General features: G+C 35.1%; 1 protein-coding gene across 1 annotated transcript in view; it reads right to left on the reverse strand.

The window, feature by feature from the left end:
- Nucleotides 1-721: 721 nt before the first annotated feature.
- The window catches only part of LOC145241991 (protocadherin beta-15-like), a 258,438-nt gene continuing 234,940 nt past the window's right edge, over nucleotides 722-24,219 (reverse strand). Inside the window, exons 3-4 of the mRNA XM_080104872.1 lie at nucleotides 5,326-5,479; nucleotides 722-1,482 (exon numbers count right to left, since the gene is read on the reverse strand). Coding sequence (XP_079960998.1) covers nucleotides 905-1,482; nucleotides 5,326-5,479 — 732 coding nt within the window. The 3' untranslated portion in view covers nucleotides 722-904. The remainder of the gene's footprint in view (nucleotides 1,483-5,325; nucleotides 5,480-24,219) is intronic.

Consider the following 24,219-nt stretch of genomic DNA (forward strand, 5'->3'; position numbering starts at 1 on the left):
TTTTTCTGACGTTAAAATAACCGTTTGTTTTTATAGATGTGTCCTTGCATCTTTATGAAATGCTTCATCTATCAGTTTGTAACACTTAGAGTGAAATAGCATGTTCATTTGTCTGCCATATTCAAGTTTTAAATAGAATTTTCATTGGTTATGCTTAAGTTAGAAATCTTAGTTTTATCTGTTATCCATGCTTAAATATTAAATAATATTTTCATCCATCTGTCACTTAGTGTGAAATAGCATTTTCATTCGTCCAGCATGCTTAAGTTTGAAATCACATTCTCTTTGATCCAACACGCTTCGAAATAGCATTTTCATTGGTCTGTTACGCTTAAGTACAAAATAACATTTTCATTGGTCTGTTACGCTTAAGTACAAAATAACATTTTCATTGGTCTGTTACGCTTAAGTACAAAATAACATTTTCATTGGTCTGTTACGCTTAAGTACAAAATAGCATTTTCATTGGTCTGTTACGCTTAAGTACAAAATAGCATTTTCATTGGTCTGTTACGCTTAAGTACAAAATAGCATTTTCATTGGTCTGTTACGCTTAAGTACAAAATAGCATTTTCATTGGTCTGTGATGCTTCTGAAATTGCATTTTCATACGTAAATGCTCAATTGTGAAAAATATCAGTTCTTGTTATTTCTGAACTTGTTAATTCTTAATAGTCTTTATATTGTTTAAACCTTATAGTTCTTCCACACATTTTCCTTATTTCTTTTACTTGATGAAAGGAATCAATAAAAGGTGTTAAGAATTTGAAACTAAAAAACACCAATTATTTCACAAAATTTGGTAATATTCCTGAAACAGTTCTTTAAGAATCGCTGTTCACCCATTATGTCTGTTGATCTGTAAAAAGTTATTTTACTGTTGAATACGAATAAATTACTAAAATTATACTTTTCGATCTGGTGGTTGTGAAGTCTGTGGACGGGTTTGAGTCTTATCTGCTTCTAAGCCCTGATATTTCGGCAACGGTAAAGGAACTGACCGATCTGCCTCTGTAGAATTCTCTCGGCGCTTCCCTGCATGAGGCAAGCACTCCACATTGCTTTCAAGAACATAATATTTCGGCAGAGGCAACTGTCCAGAACGTTCCACTTCTCTTGAGGAATCAGAATGTAATTTTTGTTGGGGACAGTTTCCTGGATTCTGTTCCAGAACATAATATTTCGGTAAAGGTAACTGAACCAAATGTTCTCCACTTCCTTTGTTGTCCGATTTTTTCACCACGGGTAATTGTGGGAAATCAAAATTTGGTTTCCTGCTTTCTGGTAAAGTCCAAGGTTTTGCAGGGACTAAACCAGCTTGTTGTCTGGTCTCATTAATATTTCCCATTTTTGGCTTGAATGAACACCTTGGAGACATCCGTGTGTCCCCTGGGCAGGAGAATCTTTGTTTTATTGGTTTCATGAAGGTGTTGAAGTCCGTCCAAGGTGCATGCGCCAGGGAATAATGGGAACTGTATTGCTCTGAAAAATACAGTGATCAGCGTCAAAAATCATATTATAAACTAGAGGAAAAAATGCATGCCACATAAAACAATAAACACTAGAATATTTAGACAAACCAAAAAAATGTAATTTTTTTTTTTTTTTTTCAAGGTGGTCACTGTGATTAGGAGCCAAATTGATAAGGGGCACCCTAAATGAGGAGTTGTGTAGCAAGATTGTATTAACATTACATTTGAATTTCTGCATGTTGGTACAGTCAAGGAAATGGAGTAGCGGGGAGGGGGTTCAACGACAAGTGATCCAATAAGCTATTAGTGTCCAGCATCTGGGGACTTTTATAGCAATGAATTAAGATAATTAGAATAGAAGGCTTTCCGGCATCTAGAGACGTCAACAATGAAGGGGTGGGATTTAGCTGCAAGTTGGGTTGATTAGGAACATTTACATTGAGTGGGTACAAGTGCAATAAGTTCACTGGAGCACATTCCATTGAAGTACTTGTAAAATAAAGCACAGAGATTCAACACTGAGGTGATAACACAGGTGTTGGAGCTTGGTTACAGGTAAAAGTAAATAAAAATAAACTAATAAAAAAATGCCACAATTTTTGATTAATCAAAAGCAAAAAATCGGTTGTAAACACGAAAATATAATAAAACCATGAACAGGAACAACTAATGAACAAGTATGAGTGAAAATTTGAAATTAATGTTTTCGTATTTATTTTAGAAATTATCTTGTTAGTGCTCCTTGAAAAAACTTTGCCTTACTCAGGAGCTCCATGTTTGAGAGGTAAAGAAGAATATTTGAATATCTACATATCTCATACAGAGAATACAATAGGGGCTAACACTTGACCTCTGAGAAATTTGACTGAAGTATAAAAACAAACAAAAAAAAAATATGGTACTTTAGAGCAGGATTTTCCAAACTCCAGAACACCATGGAGCCCCTGAGCAGGGCAAAGTTTTTTCAAGGAGCAATAAGATAATTTCTAAATAAATATAAAAAACATTTATTTCAAATTTTAACTTATACTTGTTTATTAGTTGTTCCTGTTTGTGATTTTACTATATTTTCATGCTTGCAACCATTTTTTTTGTTTTTTGATTAATCAAAAATTGTTGCATTTTTTGTTAATTTATTGTTTTTATCTACTTTTTAAGGCTAGCGGGCAAAAAATTAAAAAATAAATTGACCAAGAAACATTGAATAAATAACTATAAAACAGGATTAACCGGCCATTTATTTCCAAAATCAGTGCAGAATTTTCTGTTACAAAAACATATGTAAATCCTTTTAACCCTATTATTCTTTAGTATTATGTAATATAATTTAGTTAATTTGGAATTGGTGCATTTCTGACATAATCTTGTGAGAAGAGGAAGGGTCTCTCCCAACTGTACTATTGCAGTGGTTTATCAACTTTATTAAGTAAACCTCAACCTTTTTTAAAAACAAAGCTCGTCACAGATGCAATGCACAGGTGCAGGAGACAAGTAAAAATGAGGGCTGGCAGAGAAGAGTCAAGATGGACACGGCGTGGCATACCTATACAACATGCCATGTTTGATGCTATTTTGCTGATTAATTTTGCTTTTTAGTGAAAATAATGCTCCAAAATCTCATTCTTTTTCTGTAGAAAAATAACAAAACAAAAAAACCACTATTTCCACACATTTCCATTTAAAAATTGTTTTCCTGAATATATTTGATGTTTTCCATCAGAGCTTTGCAGGCTGGATTAAAAGACCTTGATAGGCCAGATCTGTCCACAAACTGTACTTTGGAAACCCTGACTTACACCAACTTTAATGCTCTTAGAAAAATGTTTTTATATGCAGTTTTATTTGATTTTCATTTTTATTTATTATTCAAACACAATTTCATATTTGTTTTATAGACAAGCTTTTTAGCAAATCCTATGGCAGAGATATCTGAGATTTATCAGGAATTTTCTGAAGAATACTAACAAGCCATATATGCAACCTTAGAGGAGAGTATACAACTTGTTGGCCACATTTTATCTGTCTTTAATCAAAATTAAGTGATAGTATCTTTTCCGTCTGGTGCTTGTGTTACATGTTTGTTGGCAATTTTTTAATTTAATAGTACAAGGGTTTTATATATTTTTTTTATTGGAATCCTTTGAGATGAGTAATTTGTGTATTCATTTATTTGCGGACTGTTATCCTCATCTTTATAGTTGTTGTTGTTTGACCACGTTTTGGCCAACTCATCCTCTGGCCTTCTTCAGGAATAGGAATGCAGAATCTTGAAACTGCATCCCCAATAATTACTGCCTTCCATAGTTGTTGTCATCCCACCATGTGTTGGCCAACTAATCCTCTGACTGGCTTTGGGTAGGATTGAAACCGCTATCTTCAGACAATGCTCACCTGGAACCGTAGTAATTAAATGGTATACAATTAGAAGATCAGTATTCCTATCCTGTTGCGGTTAATCACCTGAAGAAGACCAGAGGATAAGTTGGGCAAAAACGTGGTGAAACAATAACAACTATGATAAAGAGGATAACAATCCACAATTAAATAAAATAAGGACGAGGGTCGTTCTAAAAGTAACTAAAAAAATTAACTATAAAACAAAAACACTGAAGACGGGAGTTGTACCATTAAAATGAGCGACCTTTTGTGCTCCAGAATTTATTTTTCTGGAATAGTCACCACCATTCTCCATGCACTTTTGTTAGTGATGAACGATGCCTCGCTCATAAAAGTCTGGAGTGCGCTTTGCCATCCCTGAAATCGACAAACCTATCTCCTATCTGTGCTGACATCATTTGCATGAGTTATGCAAACGTTCAACAGACACCAGTGAATGTTGATCAGTTTTTCAGCATGGAAGAATTCAATGATGTATCTCTGCTTCTAATGCACGTCCACGGATTGCTTTCTTATAATCCTCATATTGTCAATATCTGTAACAGAGAGAGGAAACCTTTAAGTCATGAATGCATGAATTCAGTCATCATAACAATGCAATTTGCAATCTCTTCTGATCCATCGAGTGGAATGAAAAAATAGGAGGCATTACTTCCATCCCTCGCAGATACAGATTCGAGGTGCAAGTGTTTGTCTGGAATTATTGATGAAGGATAAACTTGGGTTCAGATGAAAATCATTCATACCTGATAGCATCCTGTGCATCTAAGAAAGCCAGCATTAATTCATGCATAGAGTATTGTCGCCACATCTCGGCTGGTGCATCCACCAATAGTCTCTCACTCTTAGACCCCCCCCCCCGCAAAGTCTCCAACCTAATAGGTCCCACACTATCAACCAAACTCCAACCCCTGTCCCATCACTGCACTGTTGAATGCCTGTGCTTGTTTTACAAGTATTTTAATGCAATCTGCTCGTAGCATTTGTGCCCTCTTGATTCACATACTCTTAACTAACCTGACAAGCAGCAAAATCTCACCCCTTCATTGTTAAAGTCCTTAGATGCCGGAAAGCCTTTTACTCTAAGCTTCTTTCCTCGGACTGCTAGACTGGAATTCCCTCTCTGCTTCCCTGACTTTACTGACATGCAGAAATTAAATGTAATGTAAATCAACAGATTGCTACTCTATTTACAAAGTCTCCTGTAAAACAGTAGCCCCTTACATCCACGTAGCAATATACCTTTTTTAGGTGAACAAGAGGAAAAAAAAAATTTTTAATCAAAATGTAAATCCATTCTTTTTTATTTTCAGCCATTTCTTTCAAAAATAAAATTCATACAATTTTTGCTTAGATGAGGGGTCTCCAAAGTTTACGAACAGAAGGGCCATATATAGCAGTGCCATGACTGGCAATCCACCACTGTCTGGGCGACCCATTATTCAACAAGACTTACCTTGTGCATCTCCGTTATTATGAGTTGTGTCCCCTTTGTTACAGTCATCAACACTGTCAAAATGGGAAGACAACACAGATATTTCTCGTTGGTGGTTCGGTACAGCAAGAGTGGTCCGTTTACCTTTTCGGCTCCAGGACATTGCCCCAATTTCCTATAAAGATTACAAATAAATAAATAAATTTACTATTTTAGTAAAGGGAGAGGCGATAATGTGGGTTGAAATTATGCAAAATTATTGTCGAACATAGTAACATATTCAATAATTATGAAAAATGATAAAATGTGAGTTAATTGACCGGTGTGTTTGTAAATACAAAATACGGAATTCCGATCCACCATGAACTAGTTCTTGTAACTGGAACAAACACCTAACTGCTTGCTACGGAATCCCAATATACATTTTACCTCCAAGACGATTACCTCTGTCCAGCCTGCATGCGCAAAAAAAAAAAAAAAAAAAAAAAAAAAAAATTACCTGCCACTCTAAATCCTAATGTAGATCTGTTTCTTGTAAATTAATAACCCCTATCCCTTGAAGGCTAACAATCTTCTCCTTCCCACCAAACCACCACTTAACTCCTACATTTTACTCCGTTTTGTACTGGAATCTTTAACTTCCAGCCCCTGACTCTCACATGCTAACTGCTTAGTCATCACTAAACATCTATACAATTTCTACCCTCTAGACATGCATTGGAGTTCATTCCTATTCCAGTTGGTATTAAACAGCCAAAGTATGTACTCGGAAGCAAAGCACACCGCACTGCATTACACAACTGTCTCCTCTTAGATAGCGTTACAACGCTAATACGTAAGTGAACCAATGCTCCTTGCTATGCTAAATGTCCATAACTTTTACTTGAAAGCTGAAAACATCTTCCCTCAATAATAGAAACTCACCTTGTACCTCCAACTTTACTCGCACCTACTAAAACCAGCCCATATATCTATTTACCAAATTACACATGACTCAAAACTTACTTTTTTTACCCGTACTATATTGCACTCGCATCTCATGCCCTGCTATCATCTAAAATATAGTTTTGGCACAACTCGTAGTTCAATTCTTAACACCTACTCACACTTTAATATTATACTAGACCCAAGCTCACATGAATAAAAAATAAATAAATAAATAAAAACAAATAAAAAAGGAAAAAATAATAAAAAATATATATAAACAAAAGTGAAAGCCTCAAACCACATTATCTCCTAACAAGCCTCCTTACAATCATAGTTGCTTACACTGCATGAGCTCTACTCAACCCCTTTATCCACTAACAATGAAATAACAATATCCCTAATCCACTTTGAGGAGTGTAACTATTTAGCAGATATAACCTCTACAAACTAACCCATTAACATTAACTAACCACGCGGGGTCGCAGAAATACCTGGATTAGACCCCAGGCGCGGAGCAAACCCTCTCAGTGATGACGGACCCAGTCGATCTTTCCAGATAATCCGTCTAGGAGAAGGAAAACTCTGAAACTAAACCAAAGAGGAGGGAGGCCTCTTCAGTCTTGGATGACAACCTTCCTAAAGCTGGTGACTCAAACAAATTACCGGTTTGCAATACCTAAATTGCTTAAGGAGTAGATAGGTCCTGCCTATCGCCCGGCTTCCATACTCCTTCTTTGCCTATTAGTCAGGCGCAGAGATACTATCACAGTGATTCGACAGAAACGCCCATTGGTAGATCTTGTTTCTTGTCTAGGGCAATGAACGCCGTTTCCCCCACTCCCGACACACCCCACCCCTAAAGCTGGGCACTTGAGAATGCTTGAGTACCACATATGCCTGAGCAATTAGATTGGGTTGACCTTCCTCTGATGGGTTGAGGGTACCGGATTGACAGTTACTGGCTGCTGTTTCCGACTGGTAGTACAGGAGCCCTAACTCTTTGGTAGCGCTTAGAGCGGCTACTCCATCAACAGTTGAATAATATCGGGATGTTTGCAGTGCCATGGCGCGCATGGAAAGGGACCTTGCACTCATCCCCGGTGGGCTTTCCTGAGGCCACAGTCCTAGTTGATGGAGGGTCAGCTGATGGTCTACTTGTGTTGCATGTGTGATATTCTGCATAACCTCCTGTTCGGCTTCCCCTAACCCAACTGAAACTCGTTAAAAAACATGATGACAGTACAATCTAAAAATAAGCTTAAACCAGGCTTAGGGACCAACAAATCCAACTTGCCTCCTCCCTTGAGGCTTGCATTCACAAATATCCGTGGGCTTAAAACTAATTTAGCCGATGTTGAAGCATTTCTCCTAACAAATACCCCGGATATCTTAGCACTAAGTGATACTAACCTACACTCCTCCATCCCCTCTAACTACTTTAACATGCCTGGATATCTCCCACTCTGCCGTAAGGACTCTGACAGACATATGCACGGACTTGGAGTTTACATTCGTAATACCCTTCCCTTGACTAGAGAAACAAATCTAGAAACGGATGATCAAGCCTTTATGTGCTTTAGACTAATCATGCAACACAACATTAGCTACTTTTACTTTCTCTACCGCTCTCCCTCGACCCAAGACTGCACCATAATAAACAAAGTATCTGACAGCATAGACACAGCACTCTCCTTCGACACTAGCGCCCAAGTACATGTATTTGGTGACTTTAATGTCCATCACAAAAACTGGCTTGGATTCTTCTCTACTTATACAGATGCAGCAGGCAACGCAACTCATAGCTTCTCTGTATCTCACTCCCTCTCGCAAATTGTTACTTTCCCAACCCGCTTCCCTGATCAGGAAGAGCAACACGCATCACTATTAGATCTGTTTTTGACCACAGTTCCTGATGATTGTGTAACGAAAGCCGACAGCCCACTTGGGAACGCTGATCATGCGGTAATAATGGTTGAAATCGCCCTAAACTCCAGACCCAAAACTGAAGAGCCAGTGCTCAAAACAACGAGATATTATAAAAAGGCTGACTGGGAAGCTATCAGAGATCTTATCAGAGACGCCCCATGGGGAAATATTTTTTCTCTTCCTGCTGAACAGTGTGCAACTGAGACCACTGAATGGTTCAAAACTGCAATCGAAGCGCATGTTCCCATGCAGAAATTCTATAGCAAGCCTCACTCTCCCCAATGGTTTACTTCGACTTGCGCAACTGTCATTGCTCAAAGGCAGCATGCATTCCGCAGGTTTAACCGACATAAGTCCAGTTCAAACAGACAAAAGTACAAAGAAGCTAGAAGTAACGTTAAGAAAGAAATAGCGACAGCTAAGAGAGAATTTACAGAAACCACTAAAAAACGCATCGAAGCACAAAAATTAGGAACTCGAGACTTCTGGAAAATCTACAACAGTGTAGTAAATAATGGGCAATCAACAATTCCCCCACTAACCAACAATCACGAGGTTCTTTGCTCAGCAACCGAGAAGGCTAACATGCTTGCCAGTCGGTTTGCCTCCAACTCTACACTGGACCCTCTAAACCACCCCCTACCTGACTTTCCTATGCGGACAGATGCCACGCTAGACGATCTGGAAATCACCCCTGCTCAGGTGCATGCTATCATAAAAAACCTTGACACTTCCAAAGCATGTGGACCCGACCTCATCCCAGCTGTGCTATTAAAAAAGTGCTCAGCCGAAGTAGCTCCAGTTCTCTCCAAACTCTACAACAAATGCCTTAATGAATCTTGCTTTCCGAGCTGTTGGAAAACTGCTTCTGTGGTACCAGTATTCAAGAATTCTGGCGAAAGAACTGACCCATTAAATTATCGCCCTATTAGCCTCCTCCCACTTTTCGCCAAAATATTTGAGACCTTAATTAACCATGCTCTAGTCCAGCACCTTACAGATGCTAAACTTCTGACCGACCATCAATATGGATTTAGACAAGCCTGTTCCACGGCAGACATCCTCACTGTAATCTCTGAACGCATATACCATTCACTGGACAAAGCGGGAGAGGGCAGAGCGGTAGCTCTAGATATATCTAAGGTTTTTGACAGAGTATGGCATGAGGGTCTCCTCAGGAAGATTAGATCTTACGGTATCACTGGTAGAATACTTAACATAATTAAATCCTTCTTAGATAAGAGAAAAATCCAGGTTGTCCTCGACGGTCGTACGTCTAAACAATATAATATAAATGCGGGAGTGCCCCAGGGATCTATCCTTGGTCCTCTGCTGTTCCTGATATTCATAAATGACCTCCCCGACAAAATTGCCTCTGAGATGGGTATATATGCAGATGACACCACACTCTATAGCAGGCACGACAGGAAAACAAATGAACATATATCTAAAGTAATGGCAGAAACACTAGAGGATGACCTCAAATCAGTAGTGGAATGGGGACAAAAATGGATGGTAACGTTCAATGCCACCAAGACAAAACTGGTTTCATTCAATAATTACAAGAAACCTTCTCTACCACCAATAGCAATGGCCAACAACTCTTTAGCTGAAAGTACATCTTTCAAGCTCCTTGGCCTAACGTTCACAGGAAACATGAGCTGGAACAATTACATCGAGGGCATTGCCAGGGCCGCTGCAAGGAAGGTGGGCTCTCTCTACCGTGCTAGAAAACTTCTAACACCCGAAAGTATCCTGTACCTCTATAAGGCCACTATTCGCCCATGTATGGAGTATTGCTGTCATATTTGGGCCGGTGCATCGGCTACTAGTCTCTCGCTCCTTGACAGGGTTCAAAAGAGAGTCGCAAATCTGATAGGCCCTAAACTGGCATCAAAACTTCAGCCTCTGTCCCATCGTCGAAACGTTGCATCCCTCTGCCTGTTCTACAAGTATTATAATGGTGAATGCTCTGAAGAACTGCAAGCACTTGTGCCCCCACGACGTGAACACCCTCGACAGACCCGACAAGCTACAAAATCCCACCCCCACACTGTAGAGATCCCTAGATGTAAAAGATCTTTCTACTCCAGTAGTTTCTTCCCCAGAACTGCTAGACTTTGGAATTCCATTCCAGGTCACTGCTTCCCCAACTGTACTGACATGCATAAGTTCAAGTGCAACGTGAACCAACATCTCGCTGCCCTAATCCCTACATAGTACCCCAGTAGATGTTCCCCTGATAGTAGCCCCCTACATTAAAGTGGCAATGTGCCTTGTTTGGGGTGAAAATGTAATAAAAAAAAAAATTAAAAAAAAAAATGAAATAATCAGCCCAGGAAATATATCAACGTTATTATTTTAGTAAGGGGGCGATACAGTTTTAATAAAAAAAAAACTAGAATATGATTGTGCCTTCATTCATGCTGAATAGAACGCTCACAGCATACCCAGCAACAATATATTGCATAGGAAAAATTTTGCTGTGGAATTTCCACAGGTCTCGCTAGTTAAAATAAATATTACAAAAAAATAATAAAAAAGAACTATGGCATTAGAGAATCAATACCTAAAATAGTTTTCAGAAAATACACAAAGTTGCATCTTCAGCATTATTTTCGTGTTTTAACTGTAGTACATTTCATCCTTCTTCAAATAGCTTAAGTACAATGGTTGAAATTATATATTTTTCTATTGTTATCTTTTCAGATTAGTTATTTGTATACTTATTTATTTGCCGACTATTATCTTCATCTTTATCTTTGGGAGCCCGTGATGCAGTCGATAGAGACGTTGAATCTCTACGATTCCAGGTCAGCATTGTCTGAAGATAGCGGTTTCAAAGCAGACCAGAGGATTGGCCAAATCATGGTGAGACAACAACAACTATGGAAGGCAGTAATTACTAAGTATACAATTAAAAGACTTAGCATTCCTATCCCGTCGCGATTAACAACTTGAAGCAGGCCAGAGAAATAGTTGGACAAAATGTGTTAAAGCAATAACAATTATGAAGATGAGGATTACAGTCCGAAAATAAATAAAATGAACGGCTGAAACGTTGCAAAAAAAAAAAACTTAAGCGACAAGTTTTTATCAATACATGCAATGATTGAACACAAAAGAATTTTGTCCGTTACTATTTTAATCACTGTCGCGACTCAGCGAACAACTTTCCGAGCTTTTTATGACAATTTATGAAGTATGCATCTGAGAATTTTTTTAGGGGTGAAGGGGGCATCTCAAACGCTTTATAATCATCTTCATAAGAAACTAGATAAGTAAAACAAATATACAAATATATAAAAGACAACAGATTCAATTTATATTTTTTCCTCTCCCACTAAAACTAAAAATAAAAAACACCTCAAACAACAATAATAACATAACAAAAGAGTTCAACTCCTGAAAAATTGTAAAAATAAATTGTAAAGGTAAAAATTGTGAAAATAAATTGTAAAATATAAAATAAATTGTAAAATGTAAAAATCAATTGTAAAATCTAAAAATTGTAAAAATCAATTGTAAAATGTAAAAATTGTAAAAATAAATTGTAAAATGTAAAAATTGTAAAAAAAATTGTAAAATGTAAACAAAATTGTAAAATGTAAAAAAAATTGTAAAATGTAAAAAAATTGTAAAATGTAAAAATTGTAAAAAAAATTGTAAAATGTAAAAATTGTAAAAAAAATTGTAAAATGTAAAAATTGTAAAAATAAATTGTAAAGTGTAAAAATTGTAAAAATAAATTGTAAAATGTAAAAATTGTAAAAATAAATTGTAAAATGTAAAAATTGTGAAAATAAATTGTAAAATGTAAAAATTGTGAAAATAAATTGTAAAATGTAAAAATTGTGAAAATAAATTGTAAAATGTAAAAATTGTGAAAATAAATTGTAAAATGTAAAAATTGTGAAAATAAATTGTAAAATATAACAATTGTGAAAATAAATTGTAAAATGTAAAAATTGTAAAAATAAATTGTAAAATGTAAAAATTGTAAAAATAAATTGTAAAATGTAAAAATTGTAAAAATAAATGGTAAAATGTAAAAATTGTAAAAATAAATGGTAAAATGTAAAAATTGTAAAAATAAATGGTAAAATGTAAAAATTGTAAAAATAAATGGTAAAATGTAAAAATTGTAAAAATAAATTGTAAAATGTAAAAATTGTAAAAATAAATTGTAAAATGTAAAAATTGTAAAAATAAATTGTAAAATGTAAAAATTGTAAAAATAAATTGTAAAATGTAAAAATTGTGAAAATAAATTGTAAAATGTAAAAAAAATTGTAAAATGTAAAAATCAATTGTAAAATGTAAAAATTGTAAAAATAAATTGCAAAATGTAAAAATTGTAAAAATAAGTAGTAAAATGTAAAAATAAATTGTAAAATGGAAAAACTATAAAAATAAATTGTAAAAATAAATTGTAAAATGTACAAATTCTAAAAATAAATGGTAAAATGTAAAAATTGTAAAAATAAATTGTAAAATGTAAAAATTGTAAACATAAATCGTAAAAGTAAAAATTGTAAATGTAAAAATTGTAAAAATAAAATGTAAAAATTGTAAAAATAAAATGTAAAAAGTAAAAATTGTAAAAATAAAATGTAAAAATTGTAAAAATAAATTTTACATGTAAAAATTGTAAAAATAACAAACACAAAAAAACAACAGATTCAATTCCAATTTTTTACTCTCCCACTAAAACTAAAATAAAAAACACCTTAAACAATAATAATAACAAAAGAGTCCACATAGAAAAATTGTAAAAATAACAAACAAAATTTTTAAAAAATAGTACATGTTATCATCAAGTGGATTCTGCTGTGGCCATCTTAAATATAAATTCAGGCCTTTGCACTGAAAAATGACATCATGGTCTGAAGTTCTAGCAGTCAGACTTGATAAAAGATTTTTACAAAATATTTACCGATTTTTAGCTACTACTAACCTGATTACAATTATGGCCATCTGTCTAATAAAAGTCGATCTTTATAAACTTAAGCTATAGATTTTTTTTTAGCTAACATCTACTTATTTATAAAGACAGCTACTTTATTTTTTTGCATAGCTTTCATTTACACAGGCTTTTCACTTAATTTGTTGTTTTATTTTTTCTCATTAAAACACTGTTTAAATATATTATTCAGCAGTGTTAAAAATACAGTTAAAAGAAAAATAATTCACCATAATAATAAAAAAAATTATTTAAAAATTATTTAAAAATATTTATCGTTAAAGGTAAATAAATACTTCTTTTAAAAAAAGACACATATCGTTTTAACTTCCTTAAATTTCAAATTTTAATATATTACTAGCAGGACTTGTGGAAATTCCACCGGGTACTCATTCATGTATAATATATTGATATTGACATTCTGTAAATGTTCAATGTAAAAACAGATGCTCTGATATTATTGTAGTTCTTTTGTTAAAACTGCAAAAGTATTTATATCTAAGCTAGCAGGGACGCCCAGCATAGGCTGGTCATAAAGTATGTTTAAATATGATATTTTAATTCTTGCAGATTTCGTATACATTACTATAGAGTTAATGTTCTATCGATTTTTATATGTTATCAAGTTGCGATTTCAAAAATAAAAAAAATATATTAATATGAATTAGGGGCATCAGCTTGAATCAAAACCGAAACTAAAATTTATGAAAATGATATATATATATATATATATATATATATATATATATATATATATATATATATATATATATGCATATATATATATATATATATATATATGTATAAATAACTTGAGTTCCTTATGCTATAATCGAAACCAAAACCAAAACTTACGAAGAATTTTTGATAAAATTATTTATAAAAAAATAGATTATTGGAGTGCCATCAGCTATAATCGAAACTGAAACCAAAACGTATGAAAAATTCTTGGTAAAATTATTAATTACAAATGACATTCACTCAGATACAAGCGCGACTCACAAACGAAATAACACACACACACTATCCTATTAATATATATAGATAATAACGTCATATTCCTGTCTGTTTGCTTGTTCACAATTTGATTAATAAAGTACATTGTTTCTCAAATTAATTTTTGTACTGAAAACAGATGTCTACACACTGTCATTCAAGCATGATTTCTTTTTCTATACATACACTATTGATTCAAAGGAAATCTACATTAAAGAAGTAACCTCATTTACATATTACATTCTATTACAATCTATTTTAATAATTAGCAATATGTTATTAATGGTTATTAGTGATAAAATGTTTTATGCTGCAATAAATCCAACATGTGGTTCACTTTGATGGAAAAAAATCAGAGAATAGACTGTAGATTGCAGTGTAATGCTGGTTCTGTGCAGTTCTAGGAGGACTGCTCTCCCAGGCTTTGACTTCTCTCTTTGAGAAGGGATTAGTTTATCCAAGTTTATGACCATTTCGATACATTTGATAATTATTATGGTTCTACAGGTACAACCTTATGTTAAAATGATCTTCAGTATATACGGTCTAGGTATTAAGATGTCAGGCTTATAATTTTTATTCAAATGATTATTTGGTACTTTTAATAATTATTTTTGTTCTACAGAAATAGTAAAAAAAAAATTTGGTACTTTTAATAATTATTTTTGTTCTACAGAAATAGTAAAAAAAAAATGCAGATGTAAAAAAAATGATTTCGGCACACACAGATTTCCAACAAATTTGTCATCTCGTGTTATTCATCCAGAAGGCAAGTTTCACACACAGATTATAACTATAAATGCTTTAAACAATAGTAAAATTTGTACAAATTTCATCATAATAACAAATGAAAAGCAATCATAATGGAAGTAATAACTATTAGATGAAATCATTTTAAATATTAATAGTAATAACCCTGTTTCTAGACATTTCCTTCCCCATGATCTTTATAAAAAAAATAGGTTAACCCTCTATCACCAGAAATTTTTATGAAATAAATTTTTTAATCATGAAACCCATGCGTGACGAAAGTTAGCGTGCAACTGATGCACGAACATAAACAAACCCTCATTCACTTGTTGAACCATGCATAGATCTGTAGTCTGAAGACCAGTTGGGTTGACAAACCATAAGAGTAAGAAATACAGGGTGGAATGAGTTGTCGCTATAGAAACGACATGATTCCATTTCCATTTGATGAAAACCGTTTTTTTTTTGTTGCAGAACCATTTATTAGTTGGCCAGTTGTGTAAAAGTCCCAAGAGAGATAGGAGCCTTCTATCATGTCTGTAAGTGACACAATGTTCAACGAGCGAGATTAGAGATGCGCTGCTGTACAACTCATGCTTTCTACCGATCCAAGTTATGACAACAGGACCATTGCCAGCACCATTTCCAACACCCTCAAAATTCATTACTGGATAGCCATGAATAACAAGGACATGCCAAGAGTGATGAAAACAAAGTTTCTAGCCACGTTGATGGTCTTTGGTTTGGTTTCAAAAGAGGGTTACATCATGCCACCTCACATGTTTGAAGTCAGCTTGAAAATCAATACCAAAGTGTACCCGGATTGGCTGAAGAGTGTAGTGATCCCCTGATGCAATCAGGTGACTGCTGACAGACTCTGGGTGTGGCTGCAGAACTCGGCGCTGACCCACAAGTCCAAAGAAACCCAGGCCTGGCTTCAGAAGGAGTGCTACGACTTTATACCCTTCTCTCATTCACCTCCTTTCTCTCCGACCTGAACCCACTGGACTACTTTGTTTGGTTATACGTCGAGAACATCACCAACATAACCTCCCACAACACCAAAGCCAGCCTGATTATTCTCTGAGCTCCCGCCAGCGCTTGTGGAAAAGGCATGCTCCCAGTTCCGGACCTGTATTGAGGCGGTGATTGAGGCTGAAGGCGACTACATTGAATAGATGTCAGCTCTACTACATAATCTACCTACTTGAATTGATTTTTTTCAATAAAAGTTTTAAAATAAAGCTGTAGTGTTGTTTTCTTTAGGGCGACAACTTTATCGTTCTATCCTGTATTTTTTTTTTGAAAAGCGACTTTAAAATACAATTTGGCAGCAAAGAGTAAAATGTGATAGTTGTATGCACAGGATTCACAGCTAAACTAATGCACGTGCATTATATTTTCATTTTATGTAAAAGAGGGTAAAAATTTAGGAGAGTTGATGCCATTCATAAACATTCAGACATTTGTGTAACATAACAATGCAGTAATATTTACCAAATTTCAGATTCTTTGGAATATTTTAGAGGGTTTTAGCAGGAATAAAACGGACACAATCTCCTTTTTTGAAAATGCATTAAATTTGATCCATAGTTGTTCGATATCAATCAAACAAGATTACCTGAATATCAATTTCTTGTTAAGGTTCAAGCCTTACATTTTAGACGCTTACTAAAATCAAAATCATAACATGGGTTTTGCCTAAAATTAGAATAAGGATTCTAGACATAAGGGTAAATTGCATTTTATATTGATTTTAATCTTTTTTAAGGTTGGTTCGTTCCTTTTGTTTTAAAGCATATCAACAATTTTTGTGTTATTTAATGCCGAATTCAGTAATTTTGGAAAATGTTTTTAGGCTTCAAGTTCTTTATATCTTCAAATATTTACTCATGGTATTTGGTTTGCTTGTTTTGTAGAAAAAAAAATGTTGCTTTTGTTTTTGACTTTTCAGAACATGATTGAGTTTTGAAAAAGAAAGGGAAAAATATCAATGTTTAAAGGGACATCTAGTTCTAAATTAAAAATAACTCTGATGGAGAGTTCTTAAAATTCTAAAATGGTTTTAAAGCTTTTAAAACTGTTAATTCCAAAGTAATTTTTGGCTGGAATTATTTCATTGGCAGAACGTGTGATTTTATGATTATTTTCTGCTCCTAAAATGAGAAAAAAAAAAAAACAGGATTTTTATTTAAGTCTATCTCAATAAGGACTGAAAATATCGGTTTTAAAGTATCTTTTTTATTTTATTTTAAAAATCACTTTTTTTTTTCTTACTCTTTTTCACCCGAAACAAGGCATATTACCATTTTTTTCATAATTTTTTTTTTTTTAAATACACTTTCACCCCAAACAAGGCACGTTACCACTTTGATGTAGGGGGCTACTATCAGGGACCTAAGTTGCAGGGGTACTATGTAGGGAGTTTAGTAGTAAGATGTCTGTTTACATTACACTTGAACTTCTGCATGTCAGTACAGTTGGGGGTAGCAGGAAACCGGAAGAGAATTCCAAATTCTAGCAGTTCTGGGGAAGAAACTATTAGAGTAAAAGGCTTTCTTACATCTAGAGATCTCATCTGTGTAAGGGTGGGATTTGCTGCTTGTCGGGTTTGTCGGGGGTATTTTCGTCGAGGGATATGAGGGCTTGTAGTTCATCAGAGCATCCACCATTAAAATACTTGTAAAACAGGCAGAGGGATGCAACATTATATCGATGGGAGATTTAGAACATAATACTATTTGGAATCAATCAAAATTGCAGGGAGTTGTTGGTTCACATTAAATTTAAACTTCAGCATGCTAATGCACAATTAGAGAAATAGGAAACAAGGAGGGAATTCCAAAATCTAGCAGTCCGAAGAATGAAACGATTAGAGTAGAAATTACAAGAAGACGTTCTGACATCTAGGGATCTTAACATTGAAAGGGGTGGGATTTTGCTATTTACTAGGGGTATATATGTCGATGAGATGCAAGTGCTATGAGTCCATTCGAGCACATTCCATTGAAGTACTTGTAAAACAGACACAGGGGTACAACACTGCAGTGATGGGAGAGAAGTTAGAGCTTGACTGATACCTATTAGATTTGAGACTTTTATGGAATCAAATTTTTTAATATATATGTATACATATGCCCATAAAGTTATGAACAGTACATAGGGCCCAGGCAAAGCCGGGCGGAACTACTAGTACATAAAAAAACTGACTTATCAGAATACGGACAGTGCTGAAATAACATTTTTACTATAGGAAGGGGAGGGTATTTTGTTAACTATTCTGTACTTTCTTTTAATAATTTAATAAAAAAAAAAAACTGACTTTTGCAGAATACTGAATGTGCTGAAACTAATTATTCTCGAAAATTGATCAATCTTCTAAAAATGAATTCATTTTTCTTAAAATTATGATAACGTCAGTGGGAAGAGAAATTAGTTCAATACGTTGCACAATACCTGTCGAGAGTACGTTTAAGTGTTTCATATATGTATTTACATTATCTGTTCGAGAGTAGGTAAAATGATTTTAAATATTTCAGATACTTGCTGTAAATCACCTGTTCTAGGGAAGGTACACTTATTTCATACATATGTTGTGTAATACCAATCCTCGGGTACGTAAAATATTTTTTGCTCAAGATAACAAATAATACATAGACATGAAAAATTCTTCTATCCTAAGAATAACAGATATGTTTGAAATAAACTTCATTTTTCTCATTGTTTTATATGGTCCCGAGCAACGCCGGGTAGCCCTGCTAGTTTAAAGTTATAGGTTAAACGACATAATTTTCTGCAGTTTTTGCATACGTTTGGATTTAGGTCATATGCTAAAAGGTAAGGCTTGAGATTCCATGAACAAAGCTTCTTTCTTAGAACTGCACGCCTGTGGAACTCTGTTCCGTCTGCCTGCTTCCCACCTGACTACAACCTGGATGTCTTCAAGTCCAACGTAAACAAATTCCTGATGAACCGCCCCCTTAAGTAGACACTTTATTAAATCTCCACACTAACGTACTGTACTTACAGTAACCCTTATCCCTGAGTGGCTTCCGGGCCTTGATAAGTGGTGACCACCTTGTAAAAAAAAAAAATGTTTTGGTTTCGATTCTAGCTGATGGTACACAAGTAATTTTTTTTTTAATCTTTAAATCAGTACTATACATTAAATACAATATAGTATTCCATAGAGAATTGTCTCTTTAATAATAAATGCGAAATCTGCAGGAATTAAAATCACATACTTAAGCATATTTTAAGACCTGACAACGCCGGGTAGCCTGCTAGTAAAATTGACTATTTCTATAATATCTCGAGTTTGAAATCAACAGAATTACAGAGATGTACGTTCTAACAAGATCTTAGATTTGTAAGATGCCTCTATTTCAGTCTGTTTAACAATGAAAATTCTATTTTAAAAGATTGAAAGCTTGGCCAACTGACTGATGGACAAAGGCTCTTACAGAAATGTGTGGACACATCAAAAAGTTTTTCCTCATTATCTTCTTTTGATCAACTGACAACTGTTCGGACAAAGTGGTCGGTTGGTTGGTTGGTTGTTTTTGTTTTACAGCATATCAACCCTTTTCGGGTTATTTAATGCCGAATCCAAAGATTTTGAAGAAATTTTTTTTTATAGAATATATTTGTTGTTTTCACGTCAGTTTCTATTTAACCCATAGTTGGGACCCTAACAGGTACTACCACTCCGGGTCAGAGTGGACCTGGGAGCAATGGTAATTAAAGGCTGGCTCCACACTCCCCAAAGCCCACAAGCTGGGGCCTCACCACTGGAAATAGTTTAAGGTCATATCCAGGACCATCGGACAAAGTGGAGCATTTATCTAAAAAAAGAAGGCTATAATCTTTTTTTTTATGTTGTTTCTGGCATTGTACTTTCTGTTTAAACATGTTTTTATGTAAATTGCTCCAGACAAAGCATAAAACCACATGATGTTAGGTATAGTGATGGGACAATTCCAATATTTTTCCCCGATTCCGATACAATTACTGATTCTGTTGTAAATTCCCAATTCCGACGTGATTACTGATTTCGATTCTTGTATAACACCTAAATATTGTGTTGTTTATATATTTGTATATTTTGGCAGCAAGTCATTATTCAAGCACGTCTAACTGAACACAATGGAGTTCTTTTTATTTTTTTCGATTTTGTTGGATATCTTTTCAATTCGCCGAGCGGTCTTTTTTATTTCGGCTGGCATGTTGTATATTATGGCGCCCAGTAGTTGGTGTTCAGCCACATTTTTCTCAAACGTTTACAATACTTAAATTCTATACCTTAACAATTGTGCACCAAGACTAAAATTACTAGAAGCTATACTAATTAAAAAAAACAAAAAAACTACAACCCCCTATTAACCGAATCTCATTTCATATGGGGACAAATATACTAACCATATTCAACAACTAACAATAAATAAATAACAAAATAAATAAAATATAAAATAAGAAAAATAAAAATAATTCGCCCCTACCCATTCTGCATCCACCTTTATAACCAATAAAAAAATAAATAGAACTATAAATACACCAAGCCTCAATAAAGAAAATAACAACAATCGCTCCTGACGATGCGATCAGATGTACCGATAGAAAGTGCTTGAGAAGATTATGGCCAAACAACAACTACTGGACGCCATAATATACAACATGCCCGCCAAAATAAAAATGCCCACTCGGCGAATTGAAAAAGTTATCCAACAAAATCAGAAAAAAAAAAAAAGAAAGAACTGTCGTGCTCTATCAGACGTGCTCGAATACATATATATATATATATATTCGAATTAACACAAAACCCAAGTAATATGTTTAATACTCTTGTGATACAGTTAATCTATAGAGTTTAGTTTTATTGGTGTTTTAAAATCAATAAATAGTTATTCTATTCTTTGTACTCCAATTGAAAATTTAGTTTTACATAAAAAAACAAACAACAGAACAAAAATTCAAAAAATATGCACAATTTTTTTCCGATTCTCATACCCAAATGTTCTGATTTTTCCAATTCCCATGAATCATTCTAACACTAGTAATGAGCTAATAAAAACAAAAGATAATTATCACAAAGAAATGGAACACAAACCTCAAATCCATTGTCAAAAATCGTGGGATCCTTCTATCGATCCAGTAGATATCCCACTACTGATGCAATTCTCTACCTATACAAGAGCCAGGTACCTCCAAGGATGGAGTACTGTCGCCACATCTGGGCAGAAGTTGCTAGAAAGACCTTATCCTGTCTTGACAGAGTTCAAAATAGATTTTTTAGCGGGGTATGCCCGTTTCTCCTCCCTGCAACCTCTTTCTCATAGAAGAGATGTTGCAAGCCTGTCTCTGCTTTATCGTTATTTTCATAGCAAATGCTCGTCTGAGCTCCAATCTACGCTCCCCCTTGCCAAAATATCATGAGAAACACTTGTCTAGCTGAAAACACTATCAATAATTTCTCCCACTCTTTATCTGTGCTTAAACCTAAACGTAGATTTCATGAATAATGCTTCTTTCTTAGGATTGCACGCCTATGGAATTGTCTTCCGTTTTCCTGCAAGCCTGTGGAACTCTCTTCAGTTTGCCTGCTTTCCAGGTGACTACAATATGGTCGTCTTCAAGTCTAACGTAAACAAGTTCTTGATGAGCCGTTCCCTCTAATCCAAATTACCAAATTTCCACTACTAACGATTAATATGATATTGTCCCATTGACTACTGTACATTCTTTAACGCTTATCCTCAAGTGGCATCTGGGTCTTGATAAGTGGGGACTCCTATATTTAAAAAAAAACAAACAAACAAAAGATACCTATCGATTTTAGTCTTGAGAAAACCAAGGCTGTATGTCGAAGAAAGAACACAGTCAACAAGAAGAGAGTTCCACAAGCTTGCAATCCTTGGAAAGAAGCTACTGGAAAATGTATAACAATGAAGTATTAAAACAACGAATTGATGGAGACCACTAGACTAACTAGTCAAACGAACTGAACCAAAGGAAGCAGGAAATAGATCAGCCAATGCTAAACAACACATGCGATTATAGTATTTTTTAATGGTGAATGCTCTGATGAACTACGAGCACTTGTACCTCCTCGATGTGACTACCCCCGACAAACCAGACAAGCAACTAAGTCCCACCCCTTTACTGTAGAGAACCCTAGGTGTAAGAAAGCCTTTTACTCCAATAGTTTCTTCCCCAGAACTTCTAGACTTTGGAACTCCCTTCCAGAATTCTGCTTTCCCAACTGTACTGACATGCAGAAGTTCAAGTGTAATGTGAACAAACATCTTGCTACTCATCTTCCTTCATATTGCCCCTACAACGTATGTCCCAGATAGTAGCCCCTACATCAAAGTGGCACTGTGCCTTGTTTGGGGTGAAAATTGATTAAAAAATAAATAAAATAAAAAAATACGAGCAACGTTATGTCTGTAAGAGAGAGAGAGAGTGCAGAAAAGAAGGGTGAGGTGAACCAAATTATAGATATGCTTCCGAAATCTATCAAGAACCCTCAACTAGGACAGAGATTCACCAGCTCAAATATGACAACAGTGTGTGTGTGTGTGTGTGTGTGTGTGTGTGTGTGTGTGTGTGTGTGTGTGTATATATCTTATTCCTGTGAGTGACGTCACCAAATTCAGCTGTTCTGAGTCTCGGTTGATCCCTTGTGCTTGACGGTCACTCTGATGAAGGCAATGGGTGTTGAAAGGACTTATCTGGTGATTTTTATCCTGAGCCCCCAAAATCCATTTCCGTAATGATCTGGCTTCTGTTGATTTTGCAGTGTGAGTTTAGTTCTGTGCAGTTCTAGGAGGTCCTCCCAATCTTTGCTTTCTCTCTTTGAGAAGGGATTAGTTTATTGCCAATCGCCTGAGGCGCCCTCACCAGGAAATACTGACTGGGGCTGTGCAGGCACTTTTTGCAGGTCAGAGAGCTCTAAGCCTCTTTCTGACCCTGGAGTCTAAATTCTTTCAGTGGGAGGGGAATTAAACAGCCTAGTTAACCTTCCCTCGTGTTATAAAAAATCAAAAGGGTAAATCATCGAGCATTGGTCGCCAAAGGCTGTATTATTGAAAAGCAAAGGTCATTTAAAGAAGAAAGAATAACACTCTGACAAGTGGTCTTTCTGGATAATGTAACAATAATTAGATGTAGAAGAAAGTCATATACTGATTCTTCAACTTGGGCCCTTAGCATTTCGTGTGTGGACAGCACCCTTTGATTAGTCTTGCCGATTTTCAAGTTTAGACATTAAACCCAAGCCTGAGCGTCAGTTTCTAAATGGTGTGGCATACAGTGTAGTCACCAACCCTAAGTTCAAGGGTCAAATTTTCAACAACATCCTCAACTATGCTATATTGAGAACCGGGGAGGGCATAACTCTTCTTCGCTTACCAATAGAATTCCCAATTATCGATAATACATTAGTGCTCTAACTCCTTGCCATATTTACTGGTTTTAATATTCAGAGATCCACCCTTCTTTATTGGGAATGGTCAGCAGATTTAATGTATGAGTTTTCTTTCTTTTTCATCTACTACCATGCAGAAAGTCTCGCCCACCATTCAGGCCAGGCCCACATAATCATAATTCTTCATTTAATTTTTTATCAGCAGTATTTCTAATTAACCATCACAGCAGAGTGTGTGTGTGTGTACGTGTGTGCATGCGTGCGGTCCTTTCACCTACTTGATTTGCTTTGCTCTGCCTCATATCTCGTTCCACTGATAATTAGTGTCTGAATAATAATAATCCAACGTTGTTTATCTAATGCTCTTGTCTGGACACGGCTCTTGTTGTAACAGAACGCATGTAAAATATTAGCAGCAGCCAAAGGATGGGTGGCTAGCGAAAGTATCAGCAGCAGCAACCGTTGTAGCACGTATGTAAATTAGCAAGTGTGTGCAAGCTTGTGTGAGAAGAAAAAGAAAAAAAAAACAGCACGTGACTGAGTGGAGAAAACGCGCCAGTCGAGATGGATGTATGGCATTGTAATAGCAGCAAGAGACTTAAGCTGGTGTTGAGATAGCAGGGTTCTGTTAATCTCATGGCAGACGAAATGAATAGTAAACAAAAACAAAAACAAAAACAAAAAACAAGAAAGTAATTTATTACCAGATTTTATTTCCCAAATCCTTGAAACGTGACAATATTTCTTTTCCTGTTTATTTTACCCAAGTAATCAACAAAGCTACTTTGGTGAAGATATTTTTGCTATGACTTCCATTTAACAGTTTTCATTTTCTCTTTCCATTCAATTCTTTTTTCTGCCCTTTCCTTTTCTTTTCCATTAGCTGAACTTCGACATTTGTCTCCCTGGCATATTGACCCCCCCCCAC

Source organism: Euprymna scolopes, chromosome 21 (genome assembly GCF_053919585.1).
Source record: "Euprymna scolopes isolate OS-2025 chromosome 21, ASM5391958v1, whole genome shotgun sequence".
NCBI lineage: Eukaryota > Metazoa > Mollusca > Cephalopoda > Sepiida > Sepiolidae > Euprymna > Euprymna scolopes.